This window comes from Xenia sp. Carnegie-2017, unplaced genomic scaffold, assembly GCF_021976095.1.
Source record: "Xenia sp. Carnegie-2017 unplaced genomic scaffold, XeniaSp_v1 HiC_scaffold_25, whole genome shotgun sequence".
NCBI lineage: Eukaryota > Metazoa > Cnidaria > Anthozoa > Malacalcyonacea > Xeniidae > Xenia > Xenia sp. Carnegie-2017.
This window is the reverse complement of record NW_025813488.1, coordinates 4,478,379-4,506,004: the sequence shown is the minus strand read 5'-3', so window position 1 is coordinate 4,506,004 and position 27,626 is coordinate 4,478,379. Positions and strand designations below refer to the sequence as shown.

Here is a 27,626-nt window from a genome sequence, read left to right as displayed (position 1 = left end):
TTGTATCACGTCTTCGAGGATAAGTTAAAAATTTTCACAATCATGTTTGTAATGGTTAAATATTTAAACAAAAGGTTTACAAGTAAGGTATCGTATCCACAGACACTTAATTCGTTCAATGATACAAAACTAAGCAATTGACAGTAATTTCACTGGCCAATTGTTATTGTTATATGGCATGATTAAAAGCAGTGTTGTTTCACTCGTTATGTCAAAAGTTTGTATAACAAAGTCATTTTAAGATTATACATTAAGCCACCAATACTTCACTTCTGTTGTCCTCGTTTCGTAAATAAAAGCAGAAACAATGCTATAATTCTATAGGCAAAACCCATGGATACAAGCACTACAATAGCCGTGTTGTAGGTGTGTAAATCATAATGGTTGTCCCTTTGTACACGACTTATAATGTCGCTTAGTACAGCAGAATGTTCTTTTGCTTCTATTTCAAATATAGCCTCGGCAACCCAACGTGAAAAGGACAAATTGTAAAAAATAGTTGCAATAACTGTGTCGTCCAGTTTACATAACTCAGGAGAACCACCTTTATTAAACAAAATATCGCATTGTTCGACTGACTCAAAAAAAAAAAAACAAGTACAGTTACGATACGTCAATTTTAAGACAGACTAATCGAAAATCTGCCGTTGATTGGTGAATTTTCAAGACAGTATATGATAATTTTTCGAGGGAGTTGGAGGAAGTGTGTTGTAGCTAGTTATTCACAATACTTCGACAACGTGACTAAATTATTACCAAGAAATAACAACCCTCCCTCCCTCGACTTTCAAAAAAGGCAAAAATCTTAGACTAACCCAGACTAACCTGATAACAAAGCCATAATGACGACGGTTACAATGGCAGCCATTTGTGAATTTCTCGGAGTCATAATCAAAGACAAGACATAACCAAGCCCAGAAAGACAAAACCACGAACACAAAAATACGAAATAGTGAGAGGAGAACGGTGCTAAAAATATTACATTCATTTCACATTTTACGTTGTTTCCATTTTTATACAGATTCATTTTACAAGTTTTGATAAATTGACTGTGTGTAAAAAGCGTATAATGCGTAGGGGTCTTCAATGTACAGTTTATCCACTTGCCCTTATCTCTCGATCATTTTAACATATATGTGATGTTGATAAACATTGGGGTCATTGAAAATTGTACTTACGTAAGCAGTGGTTGATGTAGCAAACTTACCCAAGAAAGCTGCGATGGAATAATAAAGGCTAAGATACACAGCTGGTGATACCAAGAGAATAGGAATGTAGGCTATGTTTACAGCTAGGTAGTAACTAACACGATTGATACCCGAAGCACTTTCCCTGTAACACATAGAGATAACATGTGTCATAACATGAGTCTACAAATTGAATTTATTCTTGATTAAAATTTCATAAAGTACTATACAGAGCCCTAAAGCACATTTAAAAAGAACATAACGGTTGAGTACATAAACTTGACCCCCCACTGTTGTGTAAAGGTAAATATACCTCCAAAACACAATTCTATGAACTCCAAAACATCTGAGAGCAGCGTAAACACCGACTAAACCAACAACGATATTCCCAAAGTTTGTACTCTCGGGGACATTGTGTACTTCAACCTATACAAGGAAGGATAGTAAGGTACACGGAATTACCTCCAAAAAACCACCCTATTTTGGCCAAAACGTCTTGCCGAGGCAACGACTGCACCTAATCCTGATATTATATCCCCCAAGACAGTGCTCTCGTGAACGTCGTATATATATACCTATAGAGAGTGAAAAACATCTTTCTATAGATTGCATTAGCAGTAAAAAAGTTTCTACACATATACCATAAATGGAAATTCCGGGGGGAGACAGAGGAGCATGGTGAGTGTTGATTTCAATCAAGACGATTAAAATTAAAACATTTTAAGATATTTAATGTTACGAGAGCAACAAAAAAGAAGACGTAACTTTCATTACAATCTTATATGATACGTCATAAAAAAAGATAACAAAAAAGCGTCTTCACCTCTCGGAACAGAAGACCCAAAGCAGCGCCAGCAATCATCATTAAAGCCTGGTCCAGCAGTAGAGTGCGACACATGCGCAATTGAAGTGTTAACTCACGTCTAAAACCCAAAACTGGCGGAAAAACCCTGGTCGTTTCTTTGACAGCTTTTCGGACATGCTTTTGTTGTCCTGGCAGCAGGCCTCGACTTGACTATTCGCCTCAGATTCACTATGGTGAGTTTTTAAAAAACCATCTACTAGAAAATGAACAAAGTAACAAAATTTACGGAGTAAGAGCCTACATTTATGTGATTATATTTGCAAAGGCATTTCTTTTCATTTAGCTATAAAACCGTACGAGTCCAACTCGCCAAGATGTTAATTTCTAGAGTGTACATTATTTAACCTACCATCTAGTGATTCAAATCTTGTGTTCTTCGGATGAGTAAGTGTCTGAGAACATGCAGAATTGGTGGAAAAGCTAGAACTCCGGGTTTGGCCCCCGTCATTTATGATGTCCACTTGAGACATATCTTTTGAAACAACATTACATTTCCTATCTTCCTCAGAGCCTTCATGTCGGTCCCACTCTTCAATAAGATTTATATGTACATCATGTTCGTTCTTAACTTCGCCAGCGATCACATCCATATAGAAATCAGCGGGGTTGACGTAAGGAGGCATAGGAAACCCAATTCTGGAAAAGTAAGCCTCAGCTTCATCTACAGGACCAGAATATACAGTTCTACCACCTTGGCCAAGAAACAGAACCTTGTCAAACATTGCTAAAAATAAATGATAGTTCATTTAATGTCTTTGATGAAATAAGTAATACAGTTGAAACATCCTTGTGTGTTCTATTGAACTTTATAGTCTAGTGTCATCATCATAAAACATTTTAACTTCATTATTAAAAATTTCCTGTCAAATGTTTCCATCAGGAGCGAGTCTTTATATACACCAGTCTAGTGTCTTTATTAGGAGTAATCTGTCGTTGAATTTTTTTGTTTTTTCTTCTTCATTTACGAAGTATTTAGACCGTCGTTAAGTAGACCGTCGTTACGTAGAATGTCGTTTGATGATTTACCTAGAATTTCAAATCTTGGTTGATGGATGACACAACAAATGGTCATGTTGGTTTTGGCAGCAAGAGTTTTTAACGCCGTCACCAAAACCAAGCTTGATGCACTGTCCAAACCTCTGTAAAAATATACGATAAACAGCATGAAAAAATACACAAAGTTGCACATGCACAAAACGATGATTCACTACAACTATGTTCCAGTAATTTTTTAACAGTTAAAACTACAACGCATGTCACGACAATGAAATGATTACGGTTCAATGTTACTGCACTTACAACAAAGTACGATAAAAATACGATACAATGTTTTTTATTTATGATTAACTAACGTCGTGGGTTCATCGAGAAAGAGTATAGTTGGTGTTAAGTTAAACATTGTAAATTGATATTTCCTTATAGACACGTGAACATTCCTATGTTAATTTTTACTGCATGCTATTATATATTGAGTCGAGTCAGTCGGGTCGAGCACATGTAACAGAATGGTGAACTTATATCAAACTAGAATTATATTACCTAAATAGTCTAATTTATTCGCTACCACCATCATGACTTCAACAGGTTATGGGCCCAGGTCTGTTACCAAAACAGTAGACATAAAAGTTTTAATTTTGTGCAGATATTGGTTTAGTGAACATATCTGATATATTATCACTTGACATAACATATTTTACATTTATTAGACCCTTTTGTATTTCTTGCCTAATAAAATGATAGCGAATATCAATATGTTTGGACCGTTGATGTTGCACAGGGTTTTTGGCTAGAGCTATCGCACCTTGATTGTCACAAAACAAACTAACAGGATTTGAGGATTCTATTGGAAAGTCTTTTAAAAGTTGCAAGAGAAATTTCGCCTCTTGAATAGCAGAACTTAATGACATGTATTCTGCCTCACATGTGGATAAAGCAACAGTAGGCTGTTTTTACTTTTCCATGAAATCAAGGGACCAGTTTTATTTAGTTGGAAACCATATCCCGTTATACTTCGTCTATCCTCTGAGGAACCCCAATCAGCATCACAATAACCCATTAGAGACAGAGGCTGTTGAGATTTTCTGAAGACAAGCCCTTTTTCTGACGTACCTTTTAAGTAACGTAAAACATGCTTTGCAGTGTTCATGTCAGATGCTGTAGGAGCAGACAGATGCTGAGACAGCTTAGTCACACTATAGCATAAATCAGGTCTAGTTGATGTCATTACATACACTAAACTTCCTACTATTTCTCTGTAGAGCTTGTTATTTACTAGTGGTGATTCTTCAGATTTCATTTTATTAGAACTCATCTCACATGGTGAAGATCTAGGTTTACAATTTTGCATGTTAAACTTAGCTAGAATCTTCTCGATATACTTTGATTGACTCATTATTATCTCATTTTTCTCACAGGTAAATTCTATACCTAGAAACCAAGAGAGGGCCCAGGTCTTTCATTTTAAAACGACTACTAAGTTTCTGCTTTACCTCTGCTAAGCACTCTGCACTACTTGATGCTATTATTATGTCATCTACCCAAATGATTAGAATTGTCACTGAAGTATCAGTTACCTTGACATATACACAATTATCAGACTCAGATCGACTAAAACCTTCACTTTTTAGGTAAGAGTCCAGTAAATTGTTCCAATTACGACCACTCTGTTTTAATCCATAGAGAGATTTCTTAAGTTTAAGCACAAGATTTTCTCCATTATTTCCCTTTTTAACAAAACCGTCAGGTTGTTCAACATAAATATCACAATCTATGGGGGCATTAAGGAATGCAGTTGTAACGTCCATTTGGTGTACAGTTAGATTATATTGTACAGCTAATTGCATTAATATCCTTACTGATGTCATTCTGGCGTTGGTGAGAAAGTTTCATGATAATCAACATGTGGGATTTGGGAATACCCTTTGCTACGTAACGAGCTTTAAATCTTTCTTCCCCATTTGGAGCAGTTTTTATGGCATACACCCATTTTCCCCCCACAGAATTCTTATTCTCTGGCAAAATTGCTGGTTCAAATGTCTCATTTTCTTTTAAAGCTTTGATTTCCTCTTCCATGGCCTGTTGCCATTTCTTAGAGTCATTAGAAGCCATTGCTTCTTCATAAGACTTAGGAGCATCTACAGCTCTATAGCAGTAGTCAATAGTGAAATTTACATTGTTTTCCTCAATCTCACTTCCATCAACATATTGCTCTAAATATCTAGGTTTTGTATGCTCACGTCTTGGATATCTATTTACGTGTGGTTGTTCAGTGGATGTGTTTAGCTCATTTTCGTTTACTTCAACTGGAGGATTTTCATTAACTATATTGTATTCAGTTGTGCTTGCAGGCATACTCACAAGTACTGGTTCATCAATCATTACTTCAGTCTTTGGTACATCACTTTCAACATTAAATTTGTCGGAAAATCTTCCATTTCGCAACGCTTAATAGCTTGAGTGCTTGGAAAATAAATGAGATAGGCTGGACTTCCCTTATCATAGCCTACAAATACACCTTGTTCCGCTTTTGCATCTAACTTTTCTTTTCTTGTTTGTATGCATAGCAAATAGTGCCAAAATATGCATGTTTTGAATATTTGGCTTGTGTCCAGTAAAGGCTTCAAACGGTGTTTTCTTAATCCTATGATTGAAACAACGGTTCCTTATGTGCTGCGGTCATAACAGCATAAACCCAAAATGTTTTTTGTAATTTGGATTGTAAAAGCATGCATCTGGCCATGTCAAACAGTGACCTCCAATTTCGTTCTACAGTCCCATTTTGATGGGGTGAATAGGGGGCTGATTTTTCATGTTTAATACTATGTTTGACCAAAAGATTCTGAAATTCTTGTGAAGTGAATTCTGTTCCGTTGTCGCTCCTAATGTTTTACCTTGCCATATGGAGTAATATCAGCTAAAAATTTTTCAGTTGCCTTAATAGTGTCAGACTTATTCACTAGAAAATATATCATAGTTAGTCCCGAATAATCATCTACAAAAGCTAGTGCATATCGATAATCATTTCTGGCTACAGGATCTATTGGACCTGCTAAATCACAATGGACTAGTTCTAGAATTGCATTTGCACGCCTATCCGGTTTTCTACTTCTGCTCTGAGTCATTTTTCCTTCTACACAAGTTTTACAGTCAAATTCTTCCTTCTTGTCTATTTTCATGCCATCAACCACATTTTCTAAAGCAATAATATCATTTAGGTTGCAGTGCCCTAAGATGTCATGCCATTCCTTTAAAGATTTTGTTTTGCCATTTTGCTTAGCCATGCTAGATGAGATTACACTATTCAAATAATATAACTTTCCTTTTCTCTCAATTGGAAATTCTTTCCCATTTGGGCTAACTAATTTAGCACAATCTGGCGAAAGTAACAGTGGCACCTTTACTAACTGCAGCATGTACAGAGAGAATGTCTTGTTTATAGGATGGGACATACAAAGCATCCTTAAGAAGAGCCTTATGCATTACACCATCATTATCACTAATTTCAATCTCCGCATCGCCCTTCTTTGTGCAACCTTATTTGACCTTTTTCCATCTGCTAACTCAATGAAATGCCTTTCAGGAATGAAATTTGTGTCGAACCTAATAAATTTGCTCATGTCATGAACTATGTGTGTAGTTGCCCCACAGTCTACAAGTACATGGTTAACATAGTCAGCGCTCGTTATATCCACGTTGACATTGAATGCATATGAATGACCTTCATGGATGTCATTGTTACTAACATAATTATCTCTTACTGATTTAGTAGCATCGTTCTTATTCCTCGTTTTCTTCTTGTTCTTGCGACATTTTTCTGTGTTGTGGGAGCTGTTCTTGCACAAATCACACCAACGATTATTTGACTGACATTCTGATATTTTATGTCCTGGTTTTCCGCATCCGTAACAAACGATTTTTCCTTTGCCGTGTCTGTTGCTCGTGGGTTTACCGAGAACTTCCATCACACTGTCCTCCTTTTGGTTATTTTCATCTGAGAGCTTCAGTGTTTCTTCGAAACCTCTCAGCGCGACTTTGAATTCGCTAAACGTTTGTTCCTTGTCTTTCTGTGTCACAACCGTCGAGAACGTTTTATATTTTTCAGAAGGCAATCCTTTGATAATCATGGCAATCAGCAAGCTATCGCTTATCGTTTCACCAGCAGATTTGAGAGACGTTGATGCCGTTTCTGCTCGCAGCATATAATCCGTAACTGTTTCATCACTTGACTTCTTTAGCGAGGTTAATTCTGTATATAACGTTATCACACGTGGTTTGCCTTTCGAAAGATAGTGCTCGCGTAAGATGGCCAAAGCTTTCCTTCCATCGTTAGCGGCGTCACGAATGATGAGAGATAAACTTCTATCGTCTAATAGTTGTATCAGTTCAGCATAGGCATCGGCATTTTTCACAGCGTCTTCTTCTCTTTGTGTTGGTCCAGCGTCGGCAGGCAATGATGACAGGATTGTTTTACTCAGCTTCTTGAGTCTTAAATACCCAAGGAATTTTATTTCCCATAACTCATACTTTCTCTCGTCACCATCGAAAATTAGGCGGCTGTTGCTGGGCCCATAACCTGTTGAAGTCATGATGGTGGTAGCGAATAAATTAGACTATGTGCTCGACCCGACTGACTCGACTCAATATATAATAGCATGCAGTAAAAATTAACATAGGAATGTTCACGTGTCTATAAGGAAATATCAATTTACAATGTTTAACTTAACACCAACTATACTCTTTCTCGATGAACCCACGACGTTAGTTAATCATAAATAAAAAACATTGTATCGTATTTTTATCGTACTTTGTTGTAAGTGCAGTAACATTGAACCGTAATCATTTCATTGTCGTGACATGCGTTGTAGTTTTAACTGTTAAAAAATTACTGGAACATAGTTGTAGTGAATCATCGTTTTGTGCATGTGCAACTTTGTGTATTTTTTCATGCTGTTTATCGTATATTTTTACAGAGGTTTGGACAGTGCATCAAGCTTGGTTTTGGTGACGGCGTTAAAAACTCTTGCTGCCAAAACCAACATGACCATTTGTTGTGTCATCCATCAACCAAGATTTGAAATTCTAGGTAAATCATCAAACGACATTCTACGTAACGACGGTCTACTTAACGACGGTCTAAATACTTCGTAAATGAAGAAGAAAAAACAAAAAAATTCAACGACAGATTACTCCTAATAAAGACACTAGACTGGTGTATATAAAGACTCGCTCCTGATGGAAACATTTGACAGGAAATTTTAATAATGAAGTTAAAATGTTTTATGATGATGACACTAGACTATAAAGTTCAATAGAACACACAAGGATGTTTCAACTGTATTACTTATTTCATCAAAGACATTAAATGAACTATCATTTATTTTAGCAATGTTTGACAAGGTTCTGTTTCTTGGCCAAGGTGGTAGAACTGTATATTCTGGTCCTGTAGATGAAGCTGAGGCTTACTTTTCCAGAATTGGGTTTCCTATGCCTCCTTACGTCAACCCCGCTGATTTCTATATGGATGTGATCGCTGGCGAAGTTAAGAACGAACATGATGTACATATAAATCTTATTGAAGAGTGGGACCGACATGAAGGCTCTGAGGAAGATAGGAAATGTAATGTTGTTTCAAAAGATATGTCTCAAGTGGACATCATAAATGACGGGGGCCAAACCCGGAGTTCTAGCTTTTCCACCAATTCTGCATGTTCTCAGACACTTACTCATCCGAAGAACACAAGATTTGAATCACTAGATGGTAGGTTAAATAATGTACACTCTAGAAATTAACATCTTGGCGAGTTGGACTCGTACGGTTTTATAGCTAAATGAAAAGAAATGCCTTTGCAAATATAATCACATAAATGTAGGCTCTTACTCCGTAAATTTTGTTACTTTGTTCATTTTCTAGTAGATGGTTTTTTAAAAACTCACCATAGTGAATCTGAGGCGAATAGTCAAGTCGAGGCCTGCTGCCAGGACAACAAAAGCATGTCCGAAAAGCTGTCAAAGAAACGACCAGGGTTTTTCCGCCAGTTTTGGGTTTTTTTTAGACGTGAGTTAACACTTCAATTGCGCATGTGTCGCACTCTACTGCTGGACCAGGCTTTAATGATGATTGCTGGCGCTGCTTTGGGTCTTCTGTTCCGAGAGGTGAAGACGCTTTTTTGTTATCTTTTTTTATGACGTATCATATAAGATTGTAATGAAAGTTACGTCTTCTTTTTTGTTGCTCTCGTAACATTAAATATCTTAAAATGTTTTAATTTTAATCGTCTTGATTGAAATCAACACTCACCATGCTCCTCTGTCTCCCCCCGGAATTTCCATTTATGGTATATGTGTAGAAACTTTTTTACTGCTAATGCAATCTATAGAAAGATGTTTTTCACTCTCTATAGGTATATATATACGACGTTCACGAGAGCACTGTCTTGGGGGATATAATATCAGGATTAGGTGCAGTCGTTGCCTCGGCAAGACGTTTTGGCCAAAATAGGGTGGTTTTTTGGAGGTAATTCCGTGTACCTTACTATCCTTCCTTGTATAGGTTGAAGTACACAATGTCCCCGAGAGTACAAACTTTGGGAATATCGTTGTTGGTTTAGTCGGTGTTTACGCTGCTCTCAGATGTTTTGGAGTTCATAGAATTGTGTTTTGGAGGTATATTTACCTTTACACAACAGTGGGGGGTCAAGTTTATGTACTCAACCGTTATGTTCTTTTTAAATGTGCTTTAGGGCTCTGTATAGTACTTTATGAAATTTTAATCAAGAATAAATTCAATTTGTAGACTCATGTTATGACACATGTTATCTCTATGTGTTACAGGGAAAGTGCTTCGGGTATCAATCGTGTTAGTTACTACCTAGCTGTAAACATAGCCTACATTCCTATTCTCTTGGTATCACCAGCTGTGTATCTTAGCCTTTATTATTCCATCGCAGCTTTCTTGGGTAAGTTTGCTACATCAACCACTGCTTACGTAAGTACAATTTTCAATGACCCCAATGTTTATCAACATCACATATATGTTAAAATGATCGAGAGATAAGGGCAAGTGGATAAACTGTACATTGAAGACCCCTACGCATTATACGCTTTTTACACACAGTCAATTTATCAAAACTTGTAAAAATGAATCTGTATAAAAATGGAAACAACGTAAAATGTGAAATGAATGTAATATTTTTAGCACCGTTCTCCTCTCACTATTTCGTATTTTTGTGTTCGTGGTTTTGTCTTTCTGGGCTTGGTTATGTCTTGTCTTTGATTATGACTCCGAGAAATTCACAAATGGCTGCCATTGTAACCGTCGTCATTATGGCTTTGTTATCAGGTTAGTCTGGGTTAGTCTAAGATTTTTGCCTTTTTGAAAGTCGAGGGAGGGAGGTTGTTATTTCTTGGTAATAATTTAGTCACGTTGTCGAAGTATTGTGAATAACTAGCTACAACACACTTCCTCCAACTCCCTCGAAAAATTATCATATACTGTCTTGAAAATTCACCAATCAACGGCAGATTTTCGATTAGTCTGTCTTAAAATTGACGTATCGTAACTGTACTTGTTTTTTTTTTTTTGAGTCAGTCGAACAATGCGATATTTTGTTTAATAAAGGTGGTTCTCCTGAGTTATGTAAACTGGACGACACAGTTATTGCAACTATTTTTTACAATTTGTCCTTTTCACGTTGGGTTGCCGAGGCTATATTTGAAATAGAAGCAAAGAACATTCTGCTGTACTAAGCGACATTATAAGTCGTGTACAAAGGGACAACCATTATGATTTACACACCTACAACACGGCTATTGTAGTGCTTGTATCCATGGGTTTTGCCTATAGAATTATAGCATTGTTTCTGCTTTTATTTACGAAACGAGGACAACAGAAGTGAAGTATTGGTGGCTTAATGTATAATCTTAAAATGACTTTGTTATACAAACTTTTGACATAACGAGTGAAACAACACTGCTTTTAATCATGCCATATAACAATAACAATTGGCCAGTGAAATTACTGTCAATTGCTTAGTTTTGTATCATTGAACGAATTAAGTGTCTGTGGATACGATACCTTACTTGTAAACCTTTTGTTTAAATATTTAACCATTACAAACATGATTGTGAAAATTTTTAACTTATCCTCGAAGACGTGATACAAATTGGTGAACGGTGCCATTTTTTCTTTACATTTCTGTATAAAATAATCAGCAAAGCATCATGGTATAAGCGGGCGATCCTTTGAATGGTGCCATGCCTAACACAAAGCGCTATGTTTTCACTGAGCAATCATCTTTAACATCAATAAACCAATCAATACACGACTCCACAAAGCGCTATGTTTTCACTGAGCAATCATCTTTAACATCAATAAACCAATCAATACACGACTCCACAAAGCGCTATGTTTTCACTGAGCAATCATCTTTAACATCAATAAACCAATGAATACACGACTCGACAAAGCGCTATGTTTTCACTGAGCAATCATCTTTAACATCAATAAACCAATCAATACACGACTACACGTAATATTATATCTAGAAGTAATTTATTCTATTTTAAGTTAGTAATGTATAGTAGCAGAATAAACAATGAAGTGTGCTTTTAAAGGCATTGTTTTTTAAAACTTTACACTTTCCTTCGATCCCTAGTTTTTTGGTCAGTTTTGGAGTTTTTCAGTCAGATCTTCATGGTGAGAGTGTTGAATAGAGAGAAAATACATTTGTAAAAGGAGAAATGCTTTCAGTTTATTCATTTTGAATGAGAACCATAACTCGCCCCTTATAATGAACACTGGGATTTTCAACTTGACAACGTTTTTTAATGCGATTTTTTAAATTTATGAATGCTCAATTGCACTGTGATGCGAATGAGAATTTATAATGAATACCAATAATTTACAAAAAAACAAATGAAAGACCAGAACTTGACAAGCTTTCAAAAATCATTTCATTTTTCCAATGTTGATCAAATTAAAGCGACTACAAAACTACTTAAAATTTTAACACAAAACAATTTCATTTCAATTAATTTGATAATATATAATCAGCTAGTTTCTGCTAAAGTGAAGTTTGATTTCTCATCAGTTCATAAACGATGAAGAAAATGTCTAAAGATATTACAAGTAATTTTGGGTTAATTAAGTGAAGATAACACGATTCATAATATATTTTCGTTGCAACAAATGAAGCCTTGATAAGTCTTTTCGGCTTTCGTCATGACTTGTTTAACACGTTTCTAATATGACACCATTGCATTTCTTCACTACTTTGAGGTTCTTGTGACTTTGACTGCATGAAGTTTCGATCTGTGTCTTGTCAAATGGCTTCGATTGTTGAATGCTCGTGAACATTCAGGGCAAACGTGAGGTCGTTCGCGAGTATGTATACGGAAGTGACGTTGTAGATTCCCGGATATGGAAAAGGTCTTGAAGCATTCTGGACAGCAGTATGGTTTTTCACCGGTGTGCACTCTGTGATGTATGATAAGGGCACTGCACTTGCTGAAAGCTTTGTCACATAAACGGCATCTGTAAGGTTTCTTCTCGTCTAGAAATAAGAAGTTTTTTGCTACTAGAAATGGAAGAATTTTTGTCTTTCGTAAAATTCTACAAGATAATTGTAACATGTTGAGATTACTCTAGGTTAAGCGTTTACCATCTTGCTACGTTGACAGAGTGAGTTGTAGTACAAGTTTACGTCTATTTTGATCTTGAGAAGTTATCCTCTCTTCCCTTTCAACTGGAACAATAGCAGATGAAATCAATTTTTTGCAATATAATTTTATTCAATATAATCGAAAACAATATGCTAGCTTGTATTTCGATATCAACGAATATTTCTAAAAAATTCTTATGCTTTTTTGTTATATTAAAAAAAAGAAATTTCACAAACATAACTTCAATGAAATTGTGATATTCTATACAGTACATTACCTTGGGAATTGATACTCCATGTATGTCCCTTGTGAGGGAGCTGCATCATTTTAGAGAAATTTGTTTTGTTATATGAAGAGAAATGCCCAAAATTTTCTTGCGTTTCTTGGGATATTGTTGGACTCTTGTTGGGTTGCCGCATCACTATTACACTTGGTCGATTGTAATTGGTTACCACATTATTGTGATTAAATTCTGTGGATGTACTTCTTGGAGGCTGTGTCATATGAATCACAGGTGTTTTTAGACCCGATGTTTCTTTCTGATGGCTCTCCTGCGGTCCCCGCCTCAATGTAAAAGCGTTCCAGCGTTCTTGTGAAGATAGAACTTTTGGAGACCTTGCTTCTTGAATGCAAAACTCGTTTGCTCTTTCTTGCTGGACTAACTTTGGAACCTTTGGTTCCCCGGTTGTAGGGTATAAATTTTGGAAATTTGAAACTTTGCTTCTGTGTTGGCTGAGTAGAGAGTCGCGAGAACGTGAGGCAAGTATATTGTGGCACCAGGTTTGATAGCCGTCTATTACAAATGGTGCATTAGTCATGTTGTAAGGACTCGTTTGGGAATAAAAGAAAGAACTCGTGTAATTTTGAGGTTGAAATCCTAAGACAGGGTTGACAGTTGCTTGCGCATCGAGGTACTGACTCGAATAAAACGTGCTTTGTAAATACTTTGTAGATTGTGAAAACTGCACATCATCAATTTTTGATTTAGCTCCTATTTCAAATAATTCGATTTCTTTAGTTGCTTTTTTTGGCAGGTTTTCTATTTCGTTGGATAATATACCAACATCTAACTTCTTTTGAGTTGTGTCGGTATTTGTTATTTTATAATCTTCCTCATTCATTGTGTGAATTCTTTGAAGGCAATATGTTTGCTTTCACGTGTAGGACTTTCCTAAAAATTAAATTCAGAGTTACAGCCTTCAATTTAGTATTTTATATACGAAGGTTTTAGTGTGCCCATATTAAGTAATTTCTTTTACACTGTGTGTGTAAAATTTCAACAATTTTGTTAGAAATCTTTAGCTAAACAAATTTTCGGAAAAAGACTGGTTTTAATTTTTAGATTTCAAACGCAATCCAAACCATCACTGTCATAAATATGAGCTTAATTTTTTCCCCTTTCTGAGAGCGAGAAATCTGCTCACAGCTCCATTCTTAGGTGTCTTTTAGAGAAACATGTAGCTACAGTCATTTGTTTGAAAACCCGAACACGAAGACGAAAAAAGCAATAACTAAGAAACAAAAATTCAATAAAATGCAGAAATGAAGTGGGTTAATGCCAGAGTTTTCAAAATTACTGACACAAAATGTGAGGCTTGTAAGCAAATGTTTAGTAAAGTCCGCTGACCAACTCGATTTTTAAGACTTTCAATTTCAAAAATGAAGAGACGAATTTCTGAAATAAAATGACGAAGGACGAACGTCTTATACAATTTAGTGTTACTGTAATAAAATGAATTTCTACAGATACAGTTGTTGTTATTTTTTTAATGTTTTGTTTTGTCTTCGACTCGTCAATCAAACTCGTCGTGTTCTGAAAACATTACGGATAACGCAGACTTTTGACCGTGAAACTTTAAATTAAGGAACGATGTAAGTATATGTAATTAATGTGCAATTTTTAAAATATGGTTAAAATTTTCATATTCAGTATGTAATTTCTAAGATAAATTCTTATTGTAAAAAATCAAACGAAACTTTGATTTAATTAAATTGTTCTTATTGAAGAGAAAGAAAACAATGTTCGTACTTGACAAGAAAAAAAATGGTCATAAAAATTTTAAATCGATTGGAAACATTGTTGAAAGGATACATTGAACTAACATTTAAAGATAGTATGTTTTTTTACCAAAGTCTAAATATACTGTACTGGCTCTGAGTGGCTCCAATTTAGGGCCTTGCCATTTCAGCTGTTACGGGGCCCTAAAAATGATCCCCACGATATTTACAAATTTTTTTCTTCAGTCTCTCAAAAACTGCATTTTGGCATTTTAGGTAAAGATTTTATTGTGTTTAGCACTACAAAACATTAAAGAATTTATTTTGTCATACAGAACAATTTATTAATTTCAGAAAAAGTTTAGAATTTAGAGCCACTGCTAGCTGAGTAAAATAGTTTAGTGTTTTAAAAAAGAGAAGTTGCTCCATTTCTGATGACTTTGATACTGAATGAAAGTATTTACACTACCCTGTGTCTTTTGCTGCTTTTAACCTTTTGATTGTTTTCTTGAATTTGCACTCAATTCACAAGTATGGGAATTGAAAAATTTCTTCTATTTCAGTCTCATTTAATATCATATAGATGTCTGCAACTAGGGGCCCATGTGCATTGTCATTTTCTTGACTTAAAATGCTTGGCATTTTAAAATTTTACACACATGCAATTTTCCTACCTAATATGATTGAAAAAATCCACTTAGTTTTGTTCACTGATGAATTAAATCATGATTTTTGATGATCTCAAATTTTAAGGCTAGGAATTATGTAGGCCTTAGTCTAAAGTTGTTTTTGCTATGCACTGATACCAAATAATCATGCTTCACTTTTAAGAAAAGTCTTGCCGTAACTTTTGAATCAAAACAATGATTGATCATTTATCAAAATGAGTAAAAGGAAATCTGTATTGTTTTCTATGATACATGTATGTTGTCGTCTTCTGTGTTATGAAGGATGAAGAAGATGGTTATTTTTAATTTCCTTTTTAATGTAAATGTACATAAAGATGAGCATTGTGCTCCTTAAAAATTTATGAAGTCCTAAATTTATAGTATGTAAAATAGTAAAATTTTAAGAATTATCTTGTGATTTAAAATATTGTTGTTTCAATTTTAGGACAGAAAATATTGCTATGAGTTTTGATACTTTAGCTCTCTTTTGTTTTAAGTTTATTGGTCGAAAGGTATGTCTTAAAGTTAACTGAAACTTATTTTTGTGTTGAACTTGTTAGTAGTTAAAATTTAATTTTGCTTTAATTTTAACTATTCATTTTATTTTATGAAAAAAATTAATTTAAGAAAAAATCGTTCTTGAACTTAGTTGAGTCACTTCTTAGTCAAATATTTATGGCCTAGAACCAGAAGCATCGGAAGTGTGGGCCTGCGCCCTCTCACTTTTTTTAGCAGAGGGCATTGCCCACCCCCACCCCCATTTCCATTAAAATAGAAAAAATATTAAAAAAGAGAATGTTTATACTAATATTTTATTTTGACTATGAAACATATGTATCAACAATACAGCTGAGTGGACTTGTAAAACACCGCGCAGGAACTTTTAGTAGTTCTTTTATTTCATTACTTCATTATATGCGCGTTCCGGCGACCGGCGTTGCTAAATTCAAAATGGCATTTATTTAGCAACATTTTGTAGATTTGTAATCATAATTCACCCCCCCCCCTTCACTTTTGTGCTCCTTCCGACACTCCTGCCTAGAACTGCCATCAAAAAACCACTCGTTGGTTAAACATTTTTTTAACTTTGCCATTCCAGTATATAAAATAATCTTTGTTGAAAAGACGCAATGCATAGTTAGCACAACGTAGTTAGCGCAGCAGAGTATTGCATTCGTTGCGAGAAAATGTATTTAAGTTTATACCTATACGTGCTTAATTTAATTTGGATCTTAATAAGTACTTTCCAACTGTACATACAATGTAAACGCCTATGTATGGGAAGGAAAGGTGTATGGCAACTTCATAAGATTTAGAAAGAACAGCCATCAGGTAGTCATGAACTAGATGAACGAAATATTGTACAACCTCTATCTTACCCACGTTATTGCCGTTTGCGTATCAGACAGAAAAATCAAGATTGTATGTATGTGAGCTGACAGGTCAAGCAATATTTGTAAGATATAGTATATTCTGTTATTTGTTTGCTTTGTAATAAATATGCGTATGTTGGCTTCAGTTAACGTCAAAGAAAAAGTGACCTTTCTTACAAGTCTAAAAAAAACAAGATGAAATGAATGTATGGTCCTACTTTTCGATAAAGTTACCACACCATAGCAATATAGAATAAAGTTGATAAATTTTTTGGAAGTATGCGAAATCAATGCAAAATATAAAACAGATGAAAGTGCTAGACTGTTTCTATTCGACAAGTTGTATTTAACACTTGACAAATTCTTGATGTTTGTTCAGCTATCTTAAATAAGCCATGACTTATTTTACTTCTCATTTATGGTCTAAGATAAAGTAATAGCGCATTTTGTTCTGTTTTCTTTGGTACATTTAGGTTGTTTTAATGTCGTAACACATGTTTCTTCTGACCAGTGTGGCCAGATTTTGTTGTTTTTATTACGATATAGTTTTTATGTGATAAGGCTATAGATTGAAATGTAAAAAAGGTATGGGCTATAGATCTGCACAATGCCAACTGTGAAATTGTTAATTATTGAGTACATTTGTTAATGGACTTGGTCAATAAAATTTGTTATGTTAGCTATTATGACAAGCTATCGCTTTATTTTGCCGTTATTATGAATTTTGAAATCAAACTCGAATTCTTAAGTCGTACGTAGTTTTAATCTATCACTTGGTATCAGTTCAACTATTTATTTTTGTAAACAAATATATAATATATCTAATACTCCTATCTTTCATGAAATGTGCAAAACTGTGGAATGTATTACATTGACATTGACATCGTAGGCCGTGGATCTATTGAGAATGAATATGAATAAAAGCATGGTTTCTATTCTCGTTGTTTTATAAAACTGTCACGTGAAAGTCATTATTTTTTAAAAGGTTTTAAAAAGGGGTTACAAAGGATGTTTCTCCGGAAACAGCTTTGCTTTATATCTTTATGTTTTCGGAATGTCTCATCAATGGTATAAGTGAAAGATGTCTTGCAAATTGCTTTATTGAATCGCTATTTCCTTACATTTATTCAAACACACGTACGTTTCTTTCTATTTAGAAATGCAACGTCTAGCTTGTAAACCAATGGACCACAGTCTACTAAATTTAAGTATCGTAGTGTTAAAAAAATGTTAAAACAAATAATCGATTTTGGAAATACCGAAAAGGTGTTGTGGAAAGAAAATTGAAAATTTAGAATCGGAAGCTTCATTAGCATAAATCTCAGCTGCTGAATTATTGTTTTAACTTTAAAAGAAGAGGTAAAATGTACACTGCTGAATGGCTCAAAATTCGCGTTTTTTTTTTTGCTTCAGCTCGACTACCTGAAGATCGATAAGTTAACTATCAAAGACTATCCAAAATAGCAAATGAACAATGGTGTGTACCAAACCATTGTTTTCGTATATGCACCACAAAATACAAATTTAAAATTCGAGTACACAACAAAAGATATACATACTGTATTGTGCCGCTCGTGCGTTTGTGACCTTTGATGGTTTTTCATTTATTCATGTTTTACAATACCGCCATTTTGGAATTTTGAATGCGTTTCGTGATAATAATTTATCCTGATGATTTGTACAATTCTATCTCGAGCTATGTTTGGCGTTAGATTTTTTTGAATTTGATCGGTAAATTTGTGAAAACGTGTACTTATAAAATGTTTTTGGGCGACAACAGTGCTTAAACCGATTTCTATATAGAAGTTGGCAGTGCAACGTTTATTGCTCATTAATGTACAAACAGGGTCATTGCACTATTTGTATTCTGAGCAGTATACTGTAATAGGTAAGAAAATCGTTTATTTTTCATATCTTTATAATTTTTCTTTCCGTGAAGACAGGTTTTTGCTAGAGATTAAAAGCTTAGTTTATTTTCGTGATGAAGTCACTTGACTGGCTTGTCTGTGTACAGCTAAAATTTATATTCTGTTGAAAGGGAATTTTGTTCTAAGTATAATGGCGAATTTTTCCTTATTTCGTAATGCGTTTAATGCTTATTTCGTGTAAATTTGCTGAAGAACTTTACGTTTTTCTTAATCTGTATCGTAACATAAATACATTTTGCTTTTACATGCCCTGGCGAATAACTGTTAGTTTAGAGGTCATTTAAGACATAAAGATAACTTTACAATAAATATAAATTCAAAACTTCTTTTCATATATTGTATTTTTGATATTTCATTCATTTGAAGGCAACTTCGTTCTATATACTTCGTCTAAGAAATTTATTTAAAATACTACTGCCCATCACCGTATATTGCGAAAAAATACAATTGCTTCTAACATTTTCACTTATGCAAGTCAAACTTTGCAGTGGTAAAATTAAACAATTTTTTTACGTCTTACAATGAAGTAAGCTGCTATTTTTTCTTCAAAGGAAGTACGGCAAATACGAACACTTAAATTGTTAAACTTTTTGTTATTCGTGCAGTGGATGAATTCGCTTTTTTTTTCATAAATTTGATGACGTGTTATGGCATTTTTGAACTTCACAGAGCTTACACGTAGACACTCATTAAGTATAAACACAATAAAATCCTCAAACGGATGAAAGTGCAATATGTGAATTTATATTTTGATGTATAAACTTACCTTGCCGATAACTTGACAAAAATACGTTATTTTATTTGCTGTATGGATGATTGACGATCTCTAGCTGTCTTATTCTGCTTGCCATTGACATCTGACTAAAACCCTAAAACTATGCTTTAATATATTCGCTGAATTAAAGTATCGCATTTCTGTTCGAAAAATTAGTGCATATTTCTCCCTTCTCTCATTGAAATAACATATTTCTTGTAACTTCTATGTACACCTCTCGTGTTGCTTTACATTTCACTTAATTTTTTCAAAGACAAACATGTATTACATCTTGAATAAAAGTTTATAGAATATTTACTATAGAATTTTCATTTATTTATTTTCTACTTCACTGTTCTATTCTATTTTAAAGAATTTTCACTATTTTTTTGTTTGTAATTTTATAGAGTTTATAGTACTGCCCAAATTCCAGAAATTATTTATAGTTATTCTTCATGGAGTTTAACTGAAAATTTTCAACAGCTGTGCAATTTATTTGTCACGCGCTTGTCGTGATATTAAATATAATTTCTTCAAAATATACATAGCGTAATTATGCAGGTTAGCTTTATTACTTGGACAGTTTTTTTCATGGTACGAAAACTACCACCATCAATGCTGATCTGACGCATGTTTCATATGTGACGCTCGAGTCATGTTATTGACAGTGTATCGAAAAGTCCTTAAACCCGATAGATTTTAGACCTCTTTGAATTTAATAATGCTTCTAGTAATCGTATAGTTGAGCTGTCAATAATAACGATTACCACCAGTCTCCGCAAATTTCAAGGCCAAATGGCCTATGCATGCTAAATCAAAGCTGTTATCGTTGTTTATGGTTAGTTTCTATTTGTCTGAGGTTTTACTGAGTATACATATCACTTTTTTATTGCCAGGTTTTCAAATTAAGTGCAATGAATGAACATGTGGATCAATTGGAAGTATTCAAATTGTCATACATTGGTTTCAGTTTATCCTGCTTACTCGTCAAGTGAGAACAACGTAAAAGGTAGGAGTTTGGTCACTTACATGGTACAAACAACCAGAACAGTCGGTGTGTTCAAAAACCATGACCAGCCGACAATTTAAAGAAGTATAATACAAAACAAATTCCGAAGAAGCAAGACATCTTGAGATTGCAAAATATGAATCAAAACAAGACGAGAAGTAAACTGTGAATTTTCGACTTTATTTCAAAGTCATCCTCAGACAGAATGATGATTAAAATCACGACCCGACACTAACCAGACTTCATTCTCTTCAAGACTACCTTCGTAAACTTAACAAACGTGGTGAAATTACTGACGAACAATTTGACTCTCTTAAACCTGTTACAGCACAATTTGGTAGAGGACATGGTTTACCAAAGACACACAAGAAATATGATACTTTACCAAAATTCAGACCAATAATTGACACTACTAACACTCCTCACTACAACGTTGGCAAATTTTTATCTTCCCTACTGTATCCTCTCACTCTAAATTCCTTCTCCCTTTCTGACTCTTTTGACGCAGTAACTAATATTTATAACATTCCTAAACATCTGTTCGCTGAAGGCTATCAATTTGTTTCATTCGACGTTGAATCCCTTTTACCAACGTTCCATTGTCTCGCACAGTCAAAATCATTTTAGACCGTATTTACGATGAACACATAATTTCAACAACTTTAAAAGTCTACATTAAAAACTCATATTAGATTGCTGCAACAAAACTGCCTTTTCTTTTAATAACACCATTTACACCCAAAAAGACGGCGTTTCTATGGGTTCCTCGTTAGGACCTGTCCTTGCTAATATAATTTTAACCGAATTTGAAAAATTAATAGTTTCCGATCTCATTAATGATGGCACAATAAAATTCTACAACCGTTACGTTGATGACACGCTTGTTTTGATTAAACCCTCCAATATTTCCGATGTCTTATCGAAATTTAATAGTTTTGATGCCAATCTCACATTCACAGTTGATACATTTCACGATGGCATAATTCACTTTCTAGATATAAAATTTCGGTTGACGGAACTGACATTTACCGAAAAGACACCCACACTGGTCAGTACTCACATTTCTCTAGCTTCGAACCTTTTCATCGTAAAATTGCATGGGTAAAATCTCTTTACCAACGTGCCTTCAAAATTTGTAGCAATAAAACACTTTTCAACAATCAAATTGAAATAATCAAATTTTACATGTCTTGGAACGGTTATCCTAACAGCGTTAAAAACTTTTTGTTTAAAAAACTAAAAGCCAAATACAATGATTCTATTTCCATTGACAACCGCTCTGTTGAACAACCTGACGGTTTTGTTAAAAAGGGAAATAATGGAGAAAATCTTGTGCTTAAACTTAAGAAATCTCTCTATGGATTAAAACAGAGTGGTCGTAATTGGAACAATTTACTGGACTCTTACCTAAAAAGTGAAGGTTTTAGTCGATCTGAGTCTGATAATTGTGTATATGTCAAGGTAACTGATACTTCAGTGACAATTCTAATCATTTGGGTAGATGACATAATAATAGCATCAAGTAGTGCAGAGTGCTTAGCAGAGGTAAAGCAGAAACTTAGTAGTCGTTTTAAAATGAAAGACCTGGGCGTCCTCTCTTGGTTTCTAGGTATAGAATTTACCTGTGAGAAAAATGAGATAATAATGAGTCAATCAAAGTATATCGAGAAGATTCTAGCTAAGTTTAACATGCAAAATTGTAAACCTAGATCTTCACCATGTGAGATGAGTTCTAATAAAATGAAATCTGAAGAATCACCACTAGTAAATAACAAGCTCTACAGAGAAATAGTAGGAAGTTTAGTGTATGTAATGACATCAACTAGACCTGATTTATGCTATAGTGTGACTAAGCTGTCTCAGCATCTGTCTGCTCCTACAGCATCTGACATGAACACTGCAAAGCATGTTTTACGTTACTTAAAAGGTACGTCAGAAAAAGGGCTTGTCTTCAGAAAATCTCAACAGCCTCTGTCTCTAATGGGTTATTGTGATGCTGATTGGGGTTCCTCAGAGGATAGACGAAGTATAACGGGATATGGTTTCCAACTAAATAAAACTGGTCCCTTGATTTCATGGAAAAGTAAAAAACAGCCTACTGTTGCTTTATCCACATGTGAGGCAGAATACATGTCATTAAGTTCTGCTATTCAAGAGGCGAAATTTCTCTTGCAACTTTTAAAAGACTTTCCAATAGAATCCTCAAATCCTGTTAGTTTGTTTTGTGACAATCAAGGTGCGATAGCTCTAGCCAAAAACCCTGTGCAACATCAACGGTCCAAACATATTGATATTCGCTATCATTTTATTAGGCAAGAAATACAAAAGGGTCTAATAAATGTAAAATATGTTATGTCAAGTGATAATATATCAGATATGTTCACTAAACCAATATCTGCACAAAAATTAAAAACTTTTATGTCTACTGTTTTTGGTAACAGACCTGGGCCCATAACCTGTTGAAGTCATGATGGTGGTAGCGAATAAATTAGACTATTTAGGTAATATAATTCTAGTTTGATATAAGTTCACCATTCTGTTACATGTGCTCGACCCGACTGACTCGACTCAATATATAATAGCATGCAGTAAAAATTAACATAGGAATGTTCACGTGTCTATAAGGAAATATCAATTTACAATGTTTAACTTAACACCAACTATACTCTTTCTCGATGAACCCACGACGTTAGTTAATCATAAATAAAAAACATTGTATCGTATTTTTATCGTACTTTGTTGTAAGTGCAGTAACATTGAACCGTAATCATTTCATTGTCGTGACATGCGTTGTAGTTTTAACTGTTAAAAAATTACTGGAACATAGTTGTAGTGAATCATCGTTTTGTGCATGTGCAACTTTGTGTATTTTTTCCGGTTGTGACACAGAAAGACAAGGAACAAACGTTTAGCGAATTCAAAGTCGCGCTGAGAGGTTTCGAAGAAACACTGAAGCTCTCAGATGAAAATAACCAAAAGGAGGACAGTGTGATGGAAGTTCTCGGTAAACCCACGAGCAACAGACACGGTCCAAACATATTGATATTCGCTATCATTTTATTAGGCAAGAAATACAAAAGGGTCTAATAAATGTAAAATATGTTATGTCAAGTGATAATATATCAGATATGTTCACTAAACCAATATCTGCACAAAAATTAAAAACTTTTATGTCTACTGTTTTTGGTAACAGATCTTGTAAATAATTTTAGATTATGCTTTGTTTACCAATGTAATACATTTATTTGTAGCTAAAGAAACTAATGTTTAAGTGGGGGTGTTAAGTTAAACATTGTAAATTGATATTTCCTTATAGACACGTGAACATTCCTATGTTAATTTTTACTGCATGCTATTATATATTGAGTCGAGTCAGTCGGGTCGAGCACATGTAACAGAATGGTGAACTTATATCAAACTAGAATTATATTACCTAAATAGTCTAATTTATTCGCTACCACCATCATGACTTCAACAGTTGGATCTGCGACCAGCTCCATTCCAATATTTACACGTCTTCTCTGACCTCCAGAAATTCCACGTGTTTCCTAATCAAATTTCGAAACACGTATGGTCAATTCTATGTGTTTTTCTGCTCTAAAGACAGCGAAGTTTGTCTGTTTGATTTCTATTCATTCGTTTTTCATATTGAATCCCATAAATTATGAAATGTGCTGTTTAAACACTTGGCTTTAATAATAATAGACATCGGTTAATTAACATTCACGTAACAAATTAAAAAGAATTTTCACGATGAAAAATTACAACCTCGTCTCCAATGATTTGATTGGCCACGTTTTTGATGCCCAATAATGACATTGTCTATGAGATAAGAGAATGAAGGATTATGCCAGAGAAAAAATAGAAAAAAAGATATACAGTAAAGTTAATACAACATTACAAAATAAAGAACAAAGTTAATTAAATTAACCTGTTTTACAGTATTTTCATATACTTTCCAATCAGAAGGTGGAGGAAGACGAAGAAGAGCATTGTAATACAGTACTTCCCAAACTGTCAAAGATCGATGCATAATGTCTTCCTAAACAATTTGATGCGAACCATCAAAGTTTGGGAAAAGAACATCTTCAATTGATGAAAGTATCAGCAATAATGACATCAGACAAATTTTATCAAAGGCTACGTAGTAAATAATAGATCAAAGTAGATTAGATATTAGATTATATTAGATTTGAGTAGAATAGATCAGAGTTTTGGAACAGAAGATTTCAAATAACACCACCCCACACATTAGCTAAAAGAAAACCTGTGGCACAAATCCTGTGAGGTATTTATAATCTTGAAATCCAGACACCATTTTGCCATTTATACGAACAGTACCATTGGCTTGCTACACATAGAATAAAAGATATAAATATGTGGATATATCTCTGCATTTTCTCTAAACAATCAAAATTCCTTACACCATAATATGCTTTTCCACAAAGGACATTCAAGAAAGATGTTTTCCCAGCACCTGAAGGTCCAAGGACAGCCGTGATCTCACCAGCCCTAATTTCTCCAGTTACTCCATGAAGCAAGACTTTACCCTTGTTTTCACCCTCAATAAATGAAATAAAATAAATATCAAATCAAAGCATAACAATACCCTAATTATGTACCAAAACAAATGTCTTCCTATTGTTAAAATTGTGAAGTCTATATGAATCGGTGTACAAGGACATGAATACAATTTAAACACCAAAAACTAAATCTCAGTGATGAGAACACAAGAAATGAGAATATCAGAAAACATACAAACTTACTGAAGTTAATGTTAAACGCAGTTTTTCAAAACTTATATTATAACCATCCTTCTTTGCAACCATTATATTATCCTGCAATCCGATTTTTGGAAGCCTATCAATGGCAAGCCTAAGGCCATCAGATATGTTGTATCTTTGACTCGGAGTATGTTTGTTCCTAATACTTCGTATGTAAAGAGCAAAATAAAATTTGAAGTGTCGTCGATTGTTGAAATAGAACAAGATAATAAAGAATGTTGAAAGCAATACACTGTTCAAGATGAGACCAATGTAGAGAGTGTTTGGTGATTTCTCCCCACTAACACATGAGCTTATAACCTGAAATTGAAGAAATCAAATTTTCAACAAAATGCACTAAAAGAAACCATAAGAATAAAAGACATAATAAACTAACTGGACATTTCACAGGATGTTGACTCCTTGTCGACAGAAATGACCTGATGGACATAAATATTGGGTTGTTGTGTTTGGACAATAAAAACCTTCTAGACATCGTTGAGGGTAATATTGACCAGGACAAGCAAGAGCATTTGTAAATTCATTTAATATAGGTGGAGTGTTGGCAGGTAAACAGCAGTTTTCATATTGATTACAATTACTAGAGTTGGTTTCCTAAAATGAGATTTTAACAGTGAGTAAATGAAAGATTTTTATTTTTTACATACGTGAAATTTTATTGGTGTTTTTTATGAGAGAACAGAGAACAAGAATATTCTATGCACTACCTAAAATACAAACTAAGATAACATGTGTTAGTGTAGGTAGTGATGAATGAACAACAGAGAACGATAACAGTCTTTACACTACGTAAAATATAAACTAAGACAAGATAAAGTGTGTCAGTGTAGGTAGTGATGAATGAACAATAGAGAACAAGAACAGTCTTTACACTACCTAAAATATAAACTAAGACAAGATAACGTGTGTCAGTGTAGGTAGTGATGAATGAACACCTGAGAACAAGAACAGTCTTTACACTACCTAAAATATAAACTAAGACAAGATAAAGTGTGTCAGTGTAGGTAGTGATGAATGAACACCTGAGAACAAGAACAGTCTTTACACTACCTAAAATATAAACTAAGATAACGTGTGTCAGTGTAGGTAGTGATGAATGAACACCTGAGAACAAGAACAGTCTTTACACTACCTAAAATATAAACTAAGATAACGTGTGTCAGTGTAGGTAGTGATGAATGAACAACAGAGAACAAGAACAGTCCTTGTACAATCTTAAATAATGCAATATATAATAAATTAATAATATAATAGTATGAGCTCAATAAAAATCTGAAAATACTCACAAGAATATTTTGAACACAATAAGCACCCGATGGACAAGGTTTTAGGCATGCCAAGCCTTGTTGGCAAAAATATCCTAAATTTTTCAAAGGTATAGATTTAAATCATTTCAGAACTCAGGAGACATATATTGTACAGAAGTCAGAACTGTAAACAACTGTACATAACAGTGCATAATATGTAATTTACAGTCAAATATGACGTGAGTTTTTTTATTGAGCACCTGAAGAAAAAAAATATTGGACTTTCCAGGTGTACTGTGTACAGACTTTCTTATAAAAAACAAAGAAAAGGCATGCTAGAATAATAACAAAACGTACCGGGAGGGCAAGATAAAACATCAACACCATTTGTTGTATAAAAACCAGCTACACAAGCGCTCGAATTCCATGGAGTCAAACAAGGATTATTTTCAAAAACGACCTTTTCTACGGTGCTATTCTCTTCTCCATCAACACAAACAGATATACCGGAGCAACAGTACCGTGCAAACTCCCTAGAGCAACATTCCCCGGTCGGTATTGTAAGACTGACTGAAATATAGAAAAAGTTTCTTGTATAGGATGTACCAAATCAAATACGAACAAGATTAGAGCATTGGATTAGTGGGGTAAGAAAGTTAGCAATACTATATCCTAAAGTGAATGGTTTGATCCCTGGAGTACCGCTGCATGTTTGTAGATGCTAATCACTTAGGTTAGTTCGGAAGACCTAAACTAAAGTCTGGTTCTCTAGTAGTCCATCGAGTCGTTTCAGTGGTTTCTGAAATGCAAGCGGAAGAGACAGAGCTCTATCCAGGGTCCAGACCATCCACAAATTGAAACGACTCAATTGAAATGACTCAAAAGTCCTTTAGATACCAATTACTAATTCCTTTGTACCAAAATAAATAAAAAAAAAAGGAAAATTACCACCGCACAACGGATCTTTATTTTCACCAGGCGAAATGCACAGAACAATGATAAAACATATAGAAATCATGGAAAGAAAAACTGCCATATTTACTAGTTAACTACCACAAATAATCTGCGTCATCAAGCTTGTAGAAATTAACATTTCTATCATTCCTGACGCATCAAAGACGAAGAATAATCATTTCTGGTGGGCGATAATTTGC

The 27,626-nt window shown here is 34.4% G+C and overlaps 3 protein-coding genes across 7 annotated transcripts; 1 reads left to right on the top strand and 2 right to left on the bottom strand.

The window, feature by feature from the left end:
• Positions 1 to 45: 45 nt before the first annotated feature.
• On the bottom strand, positions 46 to 2,109 carry LOC124453728 (putative white-brown complex homolog protein 30). Its single transcript, XM_047004580.1, has 5 exons — positions 2,011 to 2,109; positions 1,501 to 1,613; positions 1,208 to 1,332; positions 826 to 969; positions 46 to 544 (listed from the first exon to the last, which is right to left on the bottom strand). The coding sequence occupies exons 1-5, from the start codon at positions 2,083 to 2,085 to the stop codon at positions 267 to 269; spliced, it is 735 nt and encodes a 244-aa protein (XP_046860536.1). The 5' UTR covers positions 2,086 to 2,109; the 3' UTR covers positions 46 to 266.
• A 5-nt stretch (positions 2,110 to 2,114) lies between these two features.
• On the bottom strand, positions 2,115 to 27,619 carry LOC124453480 (ABC transporter G family member 28-like; the record flags this gene model as incomplete). The annotated part of the gene is made up of 14 exons (XM_047004294.1): positions 27,421 to 27,619; positions 26,830 to 27,042; positions 26,512 to 26,585; positions 25,602 to 25,819; positions 25,208 to 25,525; positions 24,866 to 25,003; positions 24,709 to 24,792; positions 24,373 to 24,483; positions 24,210 to 24,263; positions 23,924 to 23,989; positions 3,405 to 3,436; positions 3,079 to 3,191; positions 2,402 to 2,776; positions 2,115 to 2,248 (listed from the first exon to the last, which is right to left on the bottom strand). Coding segments are annotated over exons 4-14 (1,524 nt in total), but the record flags the coding sequence as incomplete, so codon positions are not given.
• LOC124453724 (ABC transporter G family member 28-like) lies at positions 7,671 to 11,167 on the top strand. Of its 5 annotated transcripts, none has more exons than XM_047004572.1 (8): positions 7,671 to 7,808; positions 8,022 to 8,134; positions 8,435 to 8,809; positions 8,963 to 9,204; positions 9,602 to 9,714; positions 9,883 to 10,007; positions 10,247 to 10,390; positions 10,670 to 11,167. In XM_047004572.1, exons 1-8 carry the CDS (start codon positions 7,762 to 7,764, stop codon positions 10,795 to 10,797), a joined length of 1,287 nt encoding a protein of 428 aa, XP_046860528.1. In that variant the 5' UTR covers positions 7,671 to 7,761; the 3' UTR covers positions 10,798 to 11,167. The 5 variants fall into 5 exon arrangements, with proteins under 5 accessions (XP_046860528.1, XP_046860529.1, XP_046860527.1 ...); XM_047004573.1 differs by lacking the exon at positions 7,671 to 7,808 and adding an exon at positions 7,809 to 7,861; XM_047004571.1 differs by lacking the exon at positions 7,671 to 7,808 and having other exon boundaries at positions 7,868 to 8,134; positions 8,966 to 9,204.
• Positions 27,620 to 27,626: the final 7 nt, after the last annotated feature.